Source organism: Idiotropiscis lumnitzeri, chromosome 8 (genome assembly GCF_059441095.1).
Source record: "Idiotropiscis lumnitzeri isolate Australia: NSW breed Sydney's pygmy pipehorse chromosome 8, RoL_Ilum_1.0, whole genome shotgun sequence".
Taxonomy (NCBI): Eukaryota; Metazoa; Chordata; class Actinopteri; order Syngnathiformes; family Syngnathidae; genus Idiotropiscis; species Idiotropiscis lumnitzeri.
The window spans coordinates 19,543,552-19,562,131 of NC_142398.1; the positions used below are offsets into that span (position 1 = coordinate 19,543,552).

Below are 18,580 nucleotides of genomic sequence, written 5' to 3' on the forward strand. Positions count from 1 at the left end.
TACTGTTGATCTTATTTGCAAATAGTCACCACGAAGGCCGCATGTGCGCACTTTGCTCTCACCTTATCAAGGATCCATTGTTCGTCTTGGGCCTGAACTCGTTTTGTCTCCTCTGGGTGCACCTGCAACTTTCTGGCTGTCTTTTTCAGCAGATGCTACTTCCTTATTTAATTATTGGGAACTATAGGATTTTGGTTAGGAGTTGGGTAAAGACACAGATTGAGGAATTTAATTTTGAGACAGTTTGCATTGGCGCCGGGCGATAGAGTGGAATAGTGCTTGCTTTGTGTGGCTGTTGATGATGTTCATGAGTGGAAACTCAATAAAAATGACTAAAAATGGCCACATTTTGGGGTAATGATTAATTCACTCTAATAAAAAGAAATCAGCTTGCATTATTGCAGTGTTTCCCAACCAGGGGAGGATGCGTAGTCTCCCCCTAGTGGTATGTGAGCGTATTGCAGGTGGTTCGTGGAAACATTTATTAATTGATTTCTAGAGCAGAATAATATGGACCCAACAATTAGTGTGGGTTGTAGTCGACCCACTAGCCCGATTAGCATTAGCCCTAAATGACTTGCTAATCGCGATGAGCCTGTTGAGACGCAAAGCAGTGCTTGGTTAACTGGCTCCCGCGCTTTAGTTATAGATTACTCCATCGTTCGTAACACTAAAAAACAAAAGCAGCAAAGGTACGCGTATTCCTGCGGGCCTGCCATTGATGCTCGTCTCAGGGAGCTTGCACGCATCAGGCCTCAACACCAGCAAAAGGCTAACAACAGTAGTTATCTAAAGTCTTGCTTATCGGCGCCAATGATAACAGGATGAGGCAATCAGAGATGACAAAAAAAAGGGCAAAGCGAGGACTTGTCGCCAAAAGATGAGTCGGCATCAAGTAATTGTCTCTGGCCCCTTGCCTGCAAGAGGAAATGATGAGAGGTTTAGCGGATTATTCTTGCTTAAACGGTGGCTGTCTCGCCTTTGTAGGTAGCAGGGACTGCAGTTTGTAGATAATTGGAGCCTCTTTCTGGGCCGAGCCGACTCGATGAGGTTGGACGGCCTTCACCCTAACTGGGAAGGCACCATCACAATTTCTAGAAACATCGATTACGGTTTTGAGTCTTCTGTGACAGTCCACATGCCAATGTCTTATAATAATGATTGATTGATGGATTGAAGCTTTTGCATTATTGCAACGCCGACATCCACGTCAACCGACATTCTTCTCAGTTAACCAGTCAAAAAAAAAAAAATAAATACCAACTCATGTTTGAGCACAGGGAGGCAGCAGTGCAAATTGTGTCGCAAATTATGACCAGCAAATTATGATGAGAAGGCCAGAAAGGGCTGGGATGAAATATTCATGAGGGATGATGACAAGATGGGTAGTGCTAAGGCAGATGTGTAACATTATCTACTGGCAGCTTTTGTGGGCACTCCAATCCAAGTGTGTGGAGACATGACCCAGGCAGACTCTCAGTGCCAGTTTAGATCAGTGTGTCATGTCACCCCTTTGTGAAACCTAATGCCCACTTACTGTATGCCATATGTGATTATGGCTGAGGTGGCTGCGCCCTGTAAAATGGAATGAAAGTGTATCTATTGGGTGGGTGTTAATGGAACAGGTATTCAGATTACGATTTTTCAGTAAGGGACATTCGGTACCCAACTAGAATGTAATAGGTTTGAGTCAAGAAGTGTAAGTACCTCATGCTCTAACGACACGACATTGCAAAACAAACACAGTGCAGCTCAGCATCAAGATAGCAGACATCATTTCAATCCATGAGCTTTTATCAATACACCAGATTTGACTTTGTAAATATGAGAGAGAGAGAGAGAGAGAGAGAGAGAGAGAGACAGAGAGAGAATGAGAGAGAGAGAGAGAAAGAGAGAGAGAGACAGAGAGAGACAGAGAAATACTGAGACAGAGAGAAAGAGAAAGATACAGAGAGAGAGAGAGAGAGAAAGAGACAGAGAGAAAGAGAGAGAAATGGAGAGAGACAGAGACAGAGACAAAGACAGAGATGGAGACAGAGAGAGAGAGGGAGAGAGAGAGAGAGAGAGAGAGAGAGACAGAGACAGACAAAGACAGCTGGAGACAGAGAGAGAGAGAGTCAGAGAGAGAGAGAAAGAGACAGAGACAGAGAGAGATACTGAGACAGAGAAAAAGAGAAAGAAACAGAGAGAGAGATAGTGAGAGAGACAGAGAGAAAGAGAGAGACAGAGACAAAGACAGAGATGGAGACAGAGAGAGAGAGAGAGAGAAAGAGACAGAGACAGAGAGAGATACTGAGACAGAGAGAAAGAGAAAGAAACAGAGAGAGAGATAGTGAGAGAGACAGAGAGAAAGAGAGAGAGAGAGAGAGAGAGAGACAGAGACAAAGACAGAGATGGAGACAGAGAGAGAGAGAGAAAGAGAAAGAGACAGAGACAGAGACAGAGACAGAGAGAGAGAGAGAGAGAGAGAGAGAGAGAGAGAGAGAGAGAGAGAGAGAGAAGAGAGAGACACACTGAGACAGAGAGAGAGAGAGAGAGAAAGACAGAGACAGAGACAGAGACGGAGACAGAGAGAGAGAAAGAGACAGAAAGAGAGAAAGAGACAGAGACAGAAAGAGAGAAAGAGACAGAGACAGAGAGAGACACTGAGACAGAGAGAGAGAGAGAGAAAGTGAGAGAGAGAGAGAGAGAGAGACAGAGACAGAGACAGAAAGAGAGAAAGAGACAGAGACAGAGAGAGACACTGAGACAGAGAGAGAGAGAGAGAAAGTGAGAGAGAGAGAGAGAGAGACAGAGACAAAGACAGAGATGGAGACAGAGAGAGAGAGAAAGAAAGAGACAGAGAGAGAGATTGAGAGAGATACTGAGACAGAGAGAAAGAGACACAGAGAGAGAGAGAGAAGATAGACAGAGAGAAAGAGAGAGAAAGAGAGAGAGACAGAGACAAAGACAGATGGAGACAGAGAGAGAGAATGAGAGAGAAAGAGACAGAGAGATTGAGAGAGATACTGAGACAGAGAAAAAGAGAAAGAGAGAGAGAGAGAAAGAGACAGAGATGGAGACAGAGAAAGAGAGAGAGAGAGACAGAGACAGAAAGTTGTGTTTTTTTGCATCTACATAACCATCTACTTCTCACAAGCACCTTCTTCTCCTCTTCATGTGTGTCACTGATCTCCGCAACCACTGTCTGCCCCAATTTGTCCACCACTTGCCCTTCCCACAGTACAAAGGCTCACCAAGGATTTATCTCGCCAATCCATCTTTCTCAGCCTTTAAACTTCACTCTGCTTGTATCACACGTGAGACTAAAAGCAGACTTGGTTGATTACAGGAGCTGACATATGCCTACTCGCCGTGCAACCGCTGACCTTTTGGCTCGAAAGATTTTTGTTTTGACATCATGGTGATAAAAATGCTGACAGGCCACTCGGTACATATCCGTCTTGTATTACATCTTCTAGCTCTTCTCACTGCGCTCGCTGCTCATCTCAACTCTTAGTTCCACTGGTGCCAGATCCGACACTATCATCTGTATGGTCAATGGAGCTTGACAAAAAGTGGGAGGACGAGTGAGACGTGGGGAGCAGACCAAAACAGAACGATGTCTGGGTTTGAAAATACGGGGAAAAAAAAAATCAGGTATTTGGAGTTGTGGAAGTCTTTGAACAAAGTCATTCTCATGGAGGACCAACGATTTGGGGGAGAGGGTTGGTGAGATTTCAACGTTCACATCAATGACCGCTTTGCTCACCAGCATAACAGCAGGTTATTTTAATCTTTTCGATCCTCTTCTCGGGCTTGAAGGAGCGCTAACCAATCGAGTCTAAGAGATGTTTGCTGCACGTCACTCCCAGCAAAAAAAGTTTGCTCGACTGTGTAAATTATTATTTCGTCGTCGTCCTCCAGTCTCCCGGGACATCCCCGTTTGTGTTGTTTTTCTTCACATATCCGAGCCTGCTAAGCTCAACAAAAACTCACTCACGCACAACTAAGTCAGCAACTCAGTCGGCTTTGGAAGGTTTGAGGTAGTGATGGGTAAATGAACCAGTTGTAGTATTTTTTTGGACTCCTGTAGAGGGCACTCTCTGTTCAACATTGGGCTGAAAGCACACTGACTTGCCATTTTTTAAACATTTTATTTATACCAACAGTGACATCTAGAGAACTCAAAAATACAACAGCTGGTTCATGAAGCAATTTTGAAGCTTCATTTTCCCATCACTAGCCTGAGCTAGTCGTCCCAGCTCACAGCTCGCAGCTTTTAGCCTGCTGCTTAGCGAACAGTCACAATCGTATCGACAAATGACAGACGCATCCGAAGTTTCCAACCTAGAACCTTGCAAATTCCCAATTATTTTGTTTGCCTATGAGACAGATAGCAGTGACGGAATTTAGCGAAGCCTGAAATAATGCCGACAGACAGTGACGGACTTCCGGGTCTATCACTGGCGAATGACGGTCCACCACATTAATCGAGGAACCAATAACCTTGAACAGAACCAAGACATCTGCTCATAGCAAAACAACTCCATTAGCATTCATCATGTAATCCCTACCTTGCTTTGCCTCAACAGAGGCTCCATCTGAAAAAAAAAAAAATGACATGATTACGGGGACAAATGATAGTCAAGTTGGACTCAAATGGATAATCTCATTAGCCATGTCCACCAAAGCTATTAACAGCTGCCTACTCGCTAGTGTCCGGGTCACTGGGTCATGACTGGGACTGGGAATATGAACGCAGGCACCATAAAATTGGTACAAGCCGGTCAGGGCTGCATGAGCAAGACTGGCAGTCAAAACGGCTCCTGCGAAGAGACATGCGTGGCGCAGGCTGCCGCCAGCTGGCGTTTGTAGAGAACAACAAAGGGAGAGAGAGATGCAAGCCGATGTTTGGTGAAGCGATCAGGTGATGCAGGAGTCCAGTGTCTGAGATGGTCACTTTGGGATATGTCTGCAGAGGTTTGTGCGGACATTTTAAAAATCTCTAGGACCCGAATTTATGAAAGATTGCGTGGCGCTAACTGGTTAAAAAAGAGCGAAGATAGCATCTAATTCGCATAGCGAGTGCAGACGGAGAACTGCTTCACTCGCTGCGATGCCAAGCAGAGTGCGTCTGAGGTATTTTCCGATTTAAATAAGGTAATCCGCATATATTTGGCGGCGAAGTAAATAACGTAGCATCTTGGCGCTCCACTGTAGAAGCCTGTTCAATTGTGATGGGTAAATGAAGCTTCAAAATCTGCTTCATGAACCAGTTGTAGTATTTTTGGTCTCCTGTAGAGGGCGCTCTCTGTTCAATTTTGGGCTGAAAGCACACTGAGTTGCCATTTTTAAACCTTTTATTTAAACCAACAGTGCCATCTACAGGACACAAAAATACAACAACTGGTTCTTCTTCCTAACTGCCATTGTTCTGCTCTGATGTTCTTGGCGCAAAGCCAACATTCATACTTTGCCATGCGTGGCGCTGAGGGAGAAATAATGTGCAAACTGCGTTCAGATGTTAAACTGTGGACGTGTTTGCACTGGTATCGTCATTGCAAAATGTGTGAATAGGATGTTGAGACGGCGCAAACTTCGGGTGCGAGTGAAGTCCAGTAGAAGGTGCTATCAGCGGCCGTAAATTTATTCTTGTGGATTCGGCACTCAATTTTCTCATACACAACTCACAAAAAAGTGAGTCATATTGGACTTTTGCCAGACATTTCAGGCTGGACTTAAAATGTAAACGTTAGAGTGCATGTCTAACTTCTTGCAAAGCAGCCTAGAGTGTTGAGCAAATTAATTTTCAATATATCCGAGTATAACATTTTCTCCTCAAAGATGCATGCGCATTGTAGTAACGGCATAGCAATATGGCATCCATTGCTGTGCCTTTTGTTTTTGCAGCACGCCGTGGATTCATTATTACACAACGGACCACCATCCTCCTCCATACTTATTCCCCAGAGATTCTAATTACCCGGCAGCGATCAAACTATTCGCAAAAAAAAGTCTTTTGTTAGCCCATCCCACTAAAGAGCAACATGTAAAATCCTTCTTTTGAAATGCAGCGGCCTAATCGCTGTTTTGATGCACTGTCATCGTCAGAGAGGACCGGTATTCACAAATTTTGTTGTTGCAGTTGTGTCGGTGGAACGGATGAATATTTGGTCTTGATTTTAATCTCTTAATCTCGTGAATAAGGAAATAATAGAAACAAATGTTGACGGCAGACCTATATTAGATCTCATTAGACTCAGGTGTGGACAGTGAATGGATACCGTATACTAATCCGATACGATCCTCCCCGGTAATACCCTTGGTAGCAAACCTTGCAATATTAAGACTTATTTTGGAGGCCATCGGCCCTATCAGTGTCCTCCAGACTTGTTCCGTATATTCATAGTTATTCATTACACTCTTGGCTGTGACATTTAAACTATGCAGTGGAGACGCAGCGCAAAGAAACAAAGCCCTTGAGACATGTAGTGCCGATTATTTGTTTTTCATGTGTACACTTCTCCTTCACATGAGATGACAATGACTCGGCAAAGTCTATGCAAAGCGTTTCACAGGTGTATTCTTGTCGAATCAAAAAGTTAATGCTCATAAAAAGGATTGTTGGTAAAAGTTCACCTGGTTGTGTCTGTGGATTATAACACGGACTAGTATTATATTGCCCCCTGGAGGTGACAACATATAACAGCAGAGTAAATTCTCTGCCAGTTCAATTTGATAAATAAAAAAACGGTTGACATTCACCCGATCTTCCAAATTTCCCCATTCAGCCCAACCAAACTATTAAATCATCATGTGCGCACATTCTGGAGAGTATTGATCCACAACTAGGCAGAATTTCAAAAGGTTTGGGCTTTTTCAACTGGCAGCAATCGAACGAGAAGGAGAAAACAAGACATTTTCGAGGCAAGATAAACATCGAATTTGAAGTCTTTTTATTCAAATTTATGACCAGATCTATGAATAATTTCCTGTTGAGGGTTCACAACCTCACCAGTTAATCAAGTATCTTACCCGTACAAACAGAAAACACATTCACATTTAATCAGTCATATTAATAAATTATTAAAATCTCACTCCCAGTTCATTCCCAGCACCCGAACCGCTCAAAAAGTAACAACAATATCAGATCTTCACACAGTATCGAAATCTACATCAAAATCTGCAGTTTCATTGTCCAGACATAAATAAGTGCCTCTGAATAAGCTGACAGTTAAGTGGAGTGCATCGCATGAATGTTTCTGTCAAAACGGTCATGTCTCCTATTTGTGATGAGGCACTGGAAAAGTTTCATCAACATATGAGGTTTCCACTTGCCACTCGCTAAGAGTGCCAATGTCCAGGAATTTTCAAAGTTGGAAACTTTTAATGGGAAAAAATGGTAATATGGCCCTTTAGAGAATTGCATTCGCTGTAAAACAGTGGAATATATATTTCAATGATCGTATTAACATTTATCATGGGGTTAAAAAACATTATCAGGAAAAGTTATAACCACATTTTAACAGTAAGAATTGGAAGAAATTATGAGTTTGAAATACATGTCAGCGTATAAAAATACTAAATTGTCATGAATTGATTTTTATATCGTCACTGTCGGATTGGAAACATATGTGCATGTTAATTTTTTTTTTCCACAAATTAATACTATTGGTCAGTCCACACGCTTATTCTACTGAGTTAAAAACAAAACAAAAAGTGACACCAATTCAATAGTCCTACTTGTCAAGTTAAATATGTCGTGAAAAGAGTTCTAAAAATCACTCACTGAATATTTACAGTATTATGTGGCTAGCGTTACAAACACAATAAGGGACAAAACCACAAGATGGAAATCTCCGGTACGCTCCATGTTAATGTAACGTGTTAACGTTCTCGCAATGTTGGCAGACACTACATAATAAAGTGTTTTTTAAATAGTAACAAATAGATTGGAATTTTCCTTGATTAATTACATGAACATCATTTGATCACAAATATTGCATAAAACAATGAATTGATTGAATTAGGGAAATTAAAAAAAAAAAATCATTCCAGTGCATTTCAGAAATTGATGACGGGGTACATCTTTGACATAAAACGCATGAAGCTAGATAGTTCACTAACCTATCGAAGAGCTGATTGCATTGTTGAAAACTTGCAATTGATGCAACGGTGAAGACTTTGCGCTCCCAAACTGACTCGACGAGCAGTGGCCATGAAGGTTGATGGACTATTAAAATGTGCTGGGAAGCGGGGTTCTGCCTCATGTCCGTCGGGCCTTCGGTCTCTTGACCTGACGTTTGGCTTCTTCCAAGGCGGCGCTTTCTGCGCTGGCCTGGGACATGCCCCTTACACCTTGGACACGATTCATCATCTGCAGGAGGAAGGGGATGACCTAGAAGACAAGTCAGGACAAGAGTAAATAAATGCAGTTGAACACGTGGTTGCCGGCATGTGGCGCTTCGGATACCTTTTCATGGTTGTATGCTGCCAAAAGGAGTAGCAGAGTGAGGGGTAGAGCAATGTAGGAGCCCTGGGCAACATCTTGGTCAGGCACTTTGCGCTGCAGGAAAACACACAGATTAGGACAAAAAAAAACTGCATAATTATTAAAAACAAACAAACAAAAAAAAAAATCCCTATCACATTTTGCTTACAGTTGGGTTGAAGGTGAGGGTGACGTGCTTGTGGTAGCCGGTGGAAGTAAAGGAGACCTGAGGTAGAGTGAAGTCGTATTGCGTGCGGGACAGTGTGGAGTACAGCATCAGAATGTAGCTCTGAAGAAACGGGAACAACAACAACAACAACAAAAAACAAATATTAATCGCAAATCAACGTCATCCCTGGCAAGCAGACATAACAGTCACTTTAAATTCATTGATCCTTTGATTTTTATTAAATATTACTTTCCAATGGGATTCGAGGATCACTCTCAAAGTTCTGAACTCCTATTGCGACGCTAGTGTTGTATTGAGCAGAATTGATGCTCGCTGTAGGAGTTACGATGGTGGAGGTCTGCGTGGTTGCAGCTCAACTTCCCATAACGGGCACATTTTTTTAATTTTGACTGCGCAGCCAGTGACGCCGCGGTTTTGAACCCGAGTAGTCGGGGGGCTGGGATGGCCGGCACCGTTAAAAAAAAATAAAAAAAATCCCAAAACATCAAAATAACATAAAATATATACAACACAATGAAGTTTCTAAATAACACTACATATAATGTCGTAATTTAATCCCACAGCACTTTAGTAGAGGGGCTTGGTATCCAATGAATTTATATTTGACACCCCTAATACGCTTCAAGACAGAAATGTAGAATGATACCTCTCCATCTCTGTCCAATGGGGGGAAATGGAAGAAAAGAGACTGGCCCAGTGAAACACTGTGAAGTGGGTTGTCCAAGTTGTCACTCCTGTAGAGCTTTACCTGAGCAAAGGGACGGGGAGAAAAAAAAAAAAAAAAAGCTGTTAAACATTGAGGACCTCAAACGTTTTTTACCATCCTCATAAAGCCGGTGATTGAGATAACGTTAATTCAAAGAATAACTTACCGATAAAGTTGTTAGATGTTCTGGAGATGTAATGACATTCCCACTCAGGTCAAACTGATTGATTTGTCGGAAGGCGATGATGTTGACTCCCTCAACGTCACTGCTGCCGACCTGAATAAAAGAGTGAACATGGTGCAGAATGTGCAGATGCAGGTTGGACTCCAATTCGAGATAAAGCTGCAAGCCAGTCACACGGCGTGAAAGAATAACAGAGACTTAACAAGAATTAAGGCCTTTTCGGCCTTGCGAGAGAGATTAGCGGGGCTGCACTTCTCAAAAGAGGACAAATTACAAAGTGAAAGGTTTTCCAACTTGCAATGGGATTATCTACGCTTTTGTTTCGGTGTTCAGAATGGAGCCATGAGATACGTCACACTCCATGTTCCCACGCTGCCAATTTTGTAAGGAAAAAAAATAAATTTCTCTTGACAGAAATGTTGCTGTGAACAGCATCCAGAAAACTTACTATGACAAATGTGAAAGCGAATTTTTCCTCATATACGGAACTAGAATGTCAATTGACAGGGAGTGACACCTTTTGGGGCAGTGGGTTTTCCACATGTGGCCTCTGTCACGGGTTTTGAGGCGAGCAAAAATATGATTTGTAGTTGCTTGCTATCAGAGGACGTGACATAGCAACGAGAGTGAATTTTGATGACGTATGAAACCAAAAAAGGCCTACAAATAATCATTTTATCAAGTATGAAAAAATTGCATGTAAAGTGGGGAAAAATTCAATTCAAAAGCACGTAGTGATTTCGCCACCTACCTCGATGGCTCTTTGTTGTGGTAAAGCTCTTTCTATGTGGTCGTTGCCTTCAGCTCGCAGCTGAATCAGGTACTGGCAACCAGGCTGCAGAAAATTAGGAAATAGTGGATTAAAAAACTGAATAGCCGAAGGAATTATTTCAATTACAAATTAAAATACTCCCCCACCAACCAAAAATGCTGCACTGTACTTAAAAAAATGATATTAGTGGCAATCTGAAAGCAGCTCATTGGCATTCTTACCAGCAGACCTCGAAGTCTGAAGCGACCTTCCTCATCCGTGACAGTATCCTCACTGTAGATGCTACAATCGCCTTGACCCACCGCTTCCACGGCAACGTCCCGCTCCGCATCTCCGCTCAAAGACTGCACGGCGCCATAGCAGCTGGGCACAAAAAGTACAGGAACGAGAAGTGGATTGGACAAGATCTGTTTTGGATCCGGTTCATGGTGGGCAACATGGAGAGAATTGGAAATACCTATACGCAGTCTTAATTCCAGTTATATTGATACTGAGGCTTTGACCCTCTTCCACCGTAATCATCTGGGACGCCGGCTCAAAGCGGAATTCTTTCATCATGGGCTTGAAATAGTATCGACCTGGACTCTGTGGAGGATGAACACAGTTAATATAAAGTGAAGAATAATTATTAGGTCATAGTTAGGCAAAAAAAACAAATGTTGCTTGAGCTCCCTACCAGGTTATTGAATTTGAGGAGGCCGGTGTCCTGAGTCAACAAGTTGGAACGAAATTGTCCGCCACTTAGAGACAGAAGGACTCCCGACAACGGTTGGCCGTCCTCTGATTCTATCTACAGCAAATATGCACAAAAGGAACATGTTAATACGTTAAAACTTCACACTTGTTTGAGAAACAAATTTTGCAGCTAAAACTAATAGATTAACATAATAGTGTAGCTTCAATTGTGGTTAGCGAAGCGACAGAGATGCAGAATTGGAAGGCAACATAAGGAGTGCAGGTGTAATACAACCCGAATTGAGATGCAAAATATCGAATCCAAGTCTACCTTGAAAGTGATTCCAGCCAGAGCAAAAGCCTTGAAATCTCCCTTGGATCCCTCCACGTGACTCAGGACAAACCCCTCTTTGCTGGCACTGATGTCATACTGCCTGTCGCTGTGGAGTGGACCCACGCTGCCAAGACGTGAAGAAAGAATGCGGTAATGAGAACATATTTTCTCAAAGCATAGTACAGAGATGTGGCGGTTGGTGAGAAAATGAACATTTTGTTCTCAGTGAAATCATCAATGGTTTGTTGTTGGAAGGAACACAGATGTAAGAAGAGAATGTGTTGTCGATTCATCACACAGATGATAAGGCCACCTGCTCTATATGAAAAGTGCCTTGATGTAACATGGTAGTTTGGGTGCAAGCAGTAAGTCCCCAAAGACTTGAACTTTTTTGACAGGGAACAATTCTAGTGTTTCTTCGTCGAGCAGTGAGTGCTTCTTGTACTTGTATACTCCGTTGTCATTGGTGGCCACAGTGATGAGTGGTGTAGCAGCTCCTCTTTCACTGATGGAGATCTCGACACCTTGCAGCTCCGGTGACACTTTGCCCTCCAGGAAGAGCCCTGCACGGCCCATGATGTCCACCATGCGACCAGGACATGACTCTGTAGAATGAGGACAATGAAAAGGGGAGTTGGACATTTATTTCTTCTTTTTTTTTTTTTTTTTTAAATCACTTTTTGTGATTTTTCATTTTTTAAACTTTCAGTATGATCTGACTGTAGTACAAGACCAAACTGTAGTACATATTATACAGTACATATATATTGTCAAAAATACCTCCTGTGACAGTGGCCTCCACTTCAGGGGGGTAGAAGAGGAGCTCTTTAGAGGAGGGAGTCACTGTAATTTTCTCTCCAGCCCTGCAAAATTCCATAAATATATTGATTAGTACAGATCTGTTGGTTAATATAGACAGATTTCCGCAATTATTTTAAGGAAATAAGCTCACATCGTTTTCTGTACACACAAACAAACAGCAAGAGCATTTCCGAATACGAGGAAATGCAATAAAGTCATGTTCATTTTGACAGATAGATCTAATAATGGAGAAAAAAAAAACAGTCGAGGGTTAGGGACAAGCAATTTAATTTCATGAGACGAGTGAACAATCATCATGAATGTTGAATGCAAACAACCTGGCCCAGTAGGAGAACTCGTAGTGGAAGGGGCCCGTCAGCTCGTCAGCCTTTTCTTGGATAGGAGGATTGTCATCCTTGGCGGCCCCTTCCTCTTCAGCAGCTCGCCGTTCTCGTTCTTGGCGTCGCAACTGTATCTCTTGCAGCTGCTGCTCCTGCCGCTTCTCCTCCAGACTTCGCAGGGGGCCAAGAACCAGCGCTGGCTCACTCTCAATGGATGATCTGATAGGCAATGGAGAGACAAGAAATGAGAGGATGATGAGCATTGAAATACTAAGACAGGGCAGCTAAGTTTACTCTTCATTCAACAAATGGATCATGTGATTGTTTTTTTTTTGTAATCATCCAGTTTCAGTGATTTCATCCCATAAAGCCAGTTGGATTGTTTAATAATTCTTACTTGATGGTGACAGTGACATCTAGGATCTTGTCGGTGGTGATGAGCCCCGTCATGTGATGGCGCACTGCAGTAAGAGTCAGGATGCTGGGTGCAGAGCTGTTAAGACAAGGTACCACACCACCTGACACATTGGACGCAGGTAAATGGCTTCTAGGTAGTTTTACTTACGTATCATAGATGTAAAAATCCTGCTCAAACTGGTGGCAGGAGCGAGGGGTGACTTTGTACACGCCTGGGTGAGACATTTTGGGGTAACTTATTACTTAACGCTGAAACGGGGACATCACATGAATGATGAGGATAATGAAGCGAACCAGGTTTGGAGAGACAAAAACGATTGATTCCCCTGGAGAGATTGTATATGCCCACATTCTCAGGTTTGCTGCCATCCTGAAAGAACTCCTGCAGAAAAACAAAGAGTGAATGTAAGAATCTCAAGCATCTCTGAGTGGGTAGCTACTCACCAAAGTGATGGCATGGGAGAGGGAGCAGCGTAGGATATAGCCAATCTGCCGGAACTCAGCCCCCATGATGTCAGCATCCAGAACGTCCACTTCCATGGACTTATGTTTCCAGCACCACTCCTCGTGAGAGATGCTTACTGATGCATGCAAAATGAAGACTCGTTGTCATAAAACGGAAAATATTGGGAGTCACACAAGCCTAAAAGATGGAAGTTTAGTCAAGTGTGAGAGATATTCAGCACTATTTTTGTTTAGCAGTGAAGTTCAGTTGAAGTTGTTGCAGTCGTTTGTTGTTTAAATTCAAGTTTACACTGCGTATGATGTCACACAATTTACTGAGCTACGGCATCTATCGTCATACTACTTTACAGGTGGCTTGGTGCTAGGTAGTAGCTTCAGGACTAAGGATTGGGTTTATGGTTCCTGACCTTTATATTTCCCAGGTAGAACGTTGTCAAAGGAGAAGCTGAGGATATCACTGCTGCCAGTCAAAGGCATAGATCTTCTCTCTCCTTGACGGTTTACTGGTTGGAGTGTGACTGACAGGTCATCGCAAAATGCTATAGTTCAACAAGAGATTTTTGTATAATTATTCCAGCATATAAATAAAGAGCTAGCAAATATTATCAAGAGTTAGACCTTACCCAAACAGTAGACCTTTCCAGAGACGGAGGCCATGAACTGGGTAAAAAGCAGGTCTGTCAGGGGCTGGTCCACAACTGAGAACTCCAGGGCCTGACGCTGTAGAGCCAGGCCCGCTTTCACATCAACCTCAGGGAGAGACACCTACACACAAACACACACACACACACACACACACACACACACAGAATTCCAAGGTCAGCACGGCTCAAAAGTCCCCGTATAACGGTTTCATTCAAAAGCTCCTACTGTCATACATGGACACTGTAGTCTCCAGGTTTCGCCCGAAAGCAGAAGGCTCCCTGAAGATCTGAATCAGTGATCCAGCCTGAAGTCTTATCTTGACCCAGGCGAGTCAAGGTGACCTTGTAGCGACCTTGCTTCATGCCCTCGGGCAGGCGACTGATAGAGATTAGTCCACAAACGCTGAACCTGCATAAGAGCAATGCGGATCATTAAGATCTTATGATTAATATCCTATATGCTCATTGCTCACCACCAGCAACACAAACAAAACATGTACAATTTGTTAAGATATAATACAAAAAGTTTAATTACACCTCATATGATGATAAGTCAACTGAAATTAATAAAAAAGGGAAAAAAATCTAGATCATTTATTGATGGACTGATAAGAAATAAATGATCAAGTGAATATCGTCATACATCTTTCAGCCACATCTCCCAGCCCTAACACATCATATAAGAAGTAACCTGCTGTCACAAATAATGCATTTATTTTTTTTCACTTAAATAATGTCTTATTCTTTTAGTAAAGGCTCTCACTGGATTGAAAAAAGTGAGCAGGTATACATAATGAAGAAGTCTGTAAAAGTATACAAAGGTCTTTTTATCTTTCCTCCATTCATCGGCAAATACAAAGTGTATGCTGTTCAGCGTGTAAAAGGAAGTGGCAAGTTTGTCAAATCAAGCACACATACCCCGTTGTGATGATGTCAGGAAGTTGTGGAGTGTTGGGGGCAATTTTCACAGTTACCGGCTCAAAGAACATGAGATCCTTGTGGACATCAATGGTGTAATTACCGGCTGTCATGTTCTCCAGCCTGTAAGAACCATCCTCTTTGCTGACAACTATGAGAAGACAAACGTACAGACAGCCAAAGCATAAAGAAAAAGTAACACAATGAAGACAAATAAAGCATGTGGTCATCTCATTGTCTTACCTTTAATCTGATTGTTGATAGAGACTGTGGCATCGACGACGCCTTCTCCATCAACGCTATTGAGAACCCGACCAGTCACAGAAAAACCCATGACACGAAAGATGGGCTGCACACGAAGAAGAGAATAAAGGTGCAAAATGAGCAAAACTATATACATTTGAATGTTAACATGACATTGAAAGACAATACGTCTAAGTACCTCTAGAGTCAAACTGTCGTGCTCCACCTTGAAAGTCATTCTGGAAGGCGCAACATCAAAAGTGATCCTTTCTCCTCTGTAGAAGGGCACCTGAAGAAGAAGAGAGTTCTTAATCCGTTAAAAATGTCAATTAAAATGCTTTAACTGGTATTGGTCTTTACAAAGTGCTTACCACGGTGTACTCCCCGCTAGATAGTGAGGGGAAGGTAAAGGTACCATCCTCACTGGAGAGGACACTGCAAAGATAAATGAGGGAGCTGTCCCCAGGGTCGGCACCCTCCACTGGAGAAAAGTTGCAGCCTTTCACATTCTGGGAAATCACGACAAAAAGACAGCTTCAATGAGCCTCGTGGTTGCAATTCACTCATCACGTGAGCGTGATCGACCATAGCTCAATTTACCTCTCTTTTGACGACGGCTGAGTAAAGCAGGAAGGTGACCTCGTTCATGGGCTCGCCATCACTGCGGACTTCGCCCGAGACGTCGTAGCCTCCGACCACCAGATGGTCGGCGGCCGGCGCATTGGCGGTGGAAATGTGCACCGTTGTGGAGCTCTGCATAAAGACGGGAAAAGTTGCAATGGAGGTCATAATACCGAGTAAGGCAACAGGGACCTTACCATCTTAACTTATGTATGTTTTCGACACTATAGAAGCAGAATAATAAAACCTCACCATAAATAAATTATGTTTTTGGTTCCACGGGCCTATGTGCATCCTGGCCTAATGACTATTTAAAGCCATTTTAAATTGGGTAGTGATTTTAAATTGTACCAGCCATTTTTTTCACCTTAGGCAGCAGGTTAAAGTAAAGCTTCCCCTTTCTCAAAAGCACTTAAAAATGTCATACCTCACTGAGTGGTGAAGGTTTAAGAAAGGTAAGCGATGTTGATTTTTCGTCATAGTTCGTTCAAGGTTGGAAACTGTTGCCAGGACGTTCGCCCAAGAGTTTTAATGGTTGCAAACAAAAAAATTCTTGTCACAAGGAAATTTTGAACAGTTCAAAATCTCTTAGCAACAAGAATTATTCTTTCCTTTCTTTGTGAACTTTTACAACCTTGAATAAACCCTGCTAGGAAGAAAAACAAAACATGCTACACTATACAAAAACTCACAAACCTTCACCACTCAGTAGGATACAGGCTTCAGAAAGAGTAATCCATGCCTTTGTGACATTTTTTACTGGATTCCTGTAATGCACTTTATGTGGAAGTCAGAGAGTCCTCCGTCAAGCATCTCCAGTTGGTCCTAAATACTGCTGCTGACCAAACTGGCCCCCTTCACTGGCTCCCTGTACATTTTGGAGTTCATTTTAAGATTCTTTTATTTTTTTGCCAATCGTTAAATGCTCTCATCCCACCTTACCTTTTCCCAGCTGTCACTTATTGCACAGGTGCATTAGGTATACTGTTGTACATAGTTGTTGCTGATGTATCTAGATTTGTGTGCTCGCTTACCTCTATACCACATGCTGCTAAACTGAGAAGATCTAAACTGCCTAATTGTTTATGTAATAATGACAGTTATTTTCTGAAGCTACTAACCTTCTCCAGAATCCAGGAAGGATGGGAAGCAATGATGTCATATGTTCCAGGGAGCACTTTTTGAAAGTTATACCTGTGTTACAAGGATTGCAGGAGAAAAACAGGTTAGATTGTATCGGTTCATGATCGTAAGTGTAAACTTGGCATGGACCAATTACCAGTTTAATGGTTTACCATTGTTTAAAAAAAAATAATAAAAATAAATTAAGGTCTTAATAACAGTAAAAGCGGTCTGTCGGATCAATTCTACTTTCTAAGCAGAGCACAATATAACTGGCTGCTTGCACAGGTGAATAAACAAGCCGCGTTACTTAAGTCAATGAGAGACCAGCTGTTTATTTTCTAGGAAAAAAGGTTTTATTTACCCAAATATTACATAAAATTACGTTTTCCACCTGTAAATTTAAAACTGATACCACAACAATTGTTTTCTCACTGTTATCAAAGCATCAAAATCTAGTATCAGCCCATGCCGAATATAAACCTATAACTAATCAGAAATGGTGAAGCTACGTACGCTCCTCCAGGCTGGGTAATAACAGTTTGCATTTTCTCGTTTGTCCCGGCTCTGCTCAATTTAACTTCGACTCCAGTTGGGCCAAGGAGATGGCCTTTACTCAAAACCTGTGCAATGTAAAGAACATTGAGAAATAAGATCAAGTTATTTCTTCCACACAAACAATGCTTAGTTTATTTACCCAATTACTTCTTGGGCAACTATTAAAAAATAAATAAATAAATAAACTCACCATTCCCGCTATTGAAAAACCAGTGAAAACAAAGTTGATGTCCTCTTCTTTTTTACATATGTCAGTGACGCCATCAACATGGAGGTCAACACTGGTGGGTTCTGGTCAATGTCAAAGAAAACATCCAACAATAAAAGTAAGAAATAAAATGACTTTGTATTAAAAAAAACATCTGCCAAGGTAAATAACAATACAGAACTTACCAAAGCTCCACCCAAGGGGCGGTTCAATCTTCAAAACAAAATCACCCTTTGCAGAACAAATCAATCGTGTGCTTTAGTATCAGCAACAAATAAAATAGGCGAAGACCACTGTGTGTATTTCCTACCTTGTCATAAAGCGGTATTGTAAAGTATCCATTATTTGGAGCACAGTCAGTGTGATATTTCAATGAACCTTGTTTGGTGTATAGTTTAATCTGTAAAAATTAAAATACTTAGAAAGCAGTCAGCAGTCAGTTGAGAACAGTTAATGAGACGGTCGGGATTAGCTCGAGTGCCTTGTACTACACGTTCTCGTCCTCTACGCCGACACATTTGAGGGTTAAAAACCGAGTCGAATCCACAATATATTCCATAATATACATTAGATGGTACAAAATGTAAATGACCCTAGCAAACAGATGATTAGCTTCCAGACACATTTTCACTCACCTCGATCAATGAGTAATTGATTTCAACGTCGGACTTCACAAACCCCCCACATGCAACCACGATCTCATCAGAGGACACGGTCAAAAACTGAGAATATGTTATCCAAAACAAAACCCAAAGAGTACTTAACTCCGCTCGAATTGCAATTCTCAACATTTTTGCCTGATTGATCCCCTCTAACCGTGAACATGCACGCTGCTTCCGGTTCCGTACCAGCTGACTGGCTGTCAATGAACCACTCAAAAGTGGAACCAGTGGCGCCTTCTAGTGGCA

At 42.2% G+C, this 18,580-nt stretch overlaps 1 protein-coding gene and 1 pseudogene across 1 annotated transcript; one reads left to right on the forward strand and one right to left on the reverse strand.

Moving 5' to 3' along the window:
- Positions 1 to 510: 510 nt before the first annotated feature.
- Positions 511 to 1,165, forward strand: LOC148332619 (uncharacterized; annotated as a pseudogene).
- A 5,750-nt stretch (positions 1,166 to 6,915) lies between these two features.
- nomo (nodal modulator) lies at positions 6,916 to 18,552 on the reverse strand. The gene is made up of 31 exons (XM_088302383.1): positions 18,308 to 18,552; positions 17,983 to 18,072; positions 17,858 to 17,903; positions 17,655 to 17,755; positions 17,423 to 17,529; positions 16,906 to 16,978; positions 15,764 to 15,916; positions 15,535 to 15,672; positions 15,363 to 15,452; positions 15,164 to 15,269; positions 14,921 to 15,071; positions 14,237 to 14,411; positions 13,982 to 14,123; positions 13,766 to 13,897; positions 13,338 to 13,474; positions 13,188 to 13,275; positions 13,042 to 13,105; positions 12,874 to 12,969; positions 12,474 to 12,695; positions 12,115 to 12,197; positions 11,780 to 11,939; positions 11,332 to 11,458; positions 11,002 to 11,115; positions 10,783 to 10,910; positions 10,547 to 10,688; positions 10,305 to 10,388; positions 9,536 to 9,646; positions 9,310 to 9,411; positions 8,643 to 8,762; positions 8,456 to 8,548; positions 6,916 to 8,380 (listed from the first exon to the last, which is right to left on the reverse strand). Exons 1-31 carry the CDS (start codon positions 18,461 to 18,463, stop codon positions 8,249 to 8,251), a joined length of 3,663 nt encoding a protein of 1,220 aa, XP_088158509.1. The 5' UTR covers positions 18,464 to 18,552; the 3' UTR covers positions 6,916 to 8,248.
- Positions 18,553 to 18,580: the final 28 nt, after the last annotated feature.

Bases quoted from the DNA above. Each gene is read 5' to 3' on its own strand.
- nomo (XM_088302383.1), bottom strand. From the start codon at position 18,463: ATGTTGAGAATTGCAATTCGAGCGGAGTTAAGTACTCTTTGGGTTTTG. The intron at 17,756-17,857 runs GTAAGTTCTGTA...GACATTGACCAG, and splicing joins GCCCCTTGGGTGGAGCTTTG to AACCCACCAGTGTTGACCTC. The intron at 15,673-15,763 runs GTAAATTGAGCT...GTGATTTCCCAG, and splicing joins CAGCCGTCGTCAAAAGAGAG to AATGTGAAAGGCTGCAACTT.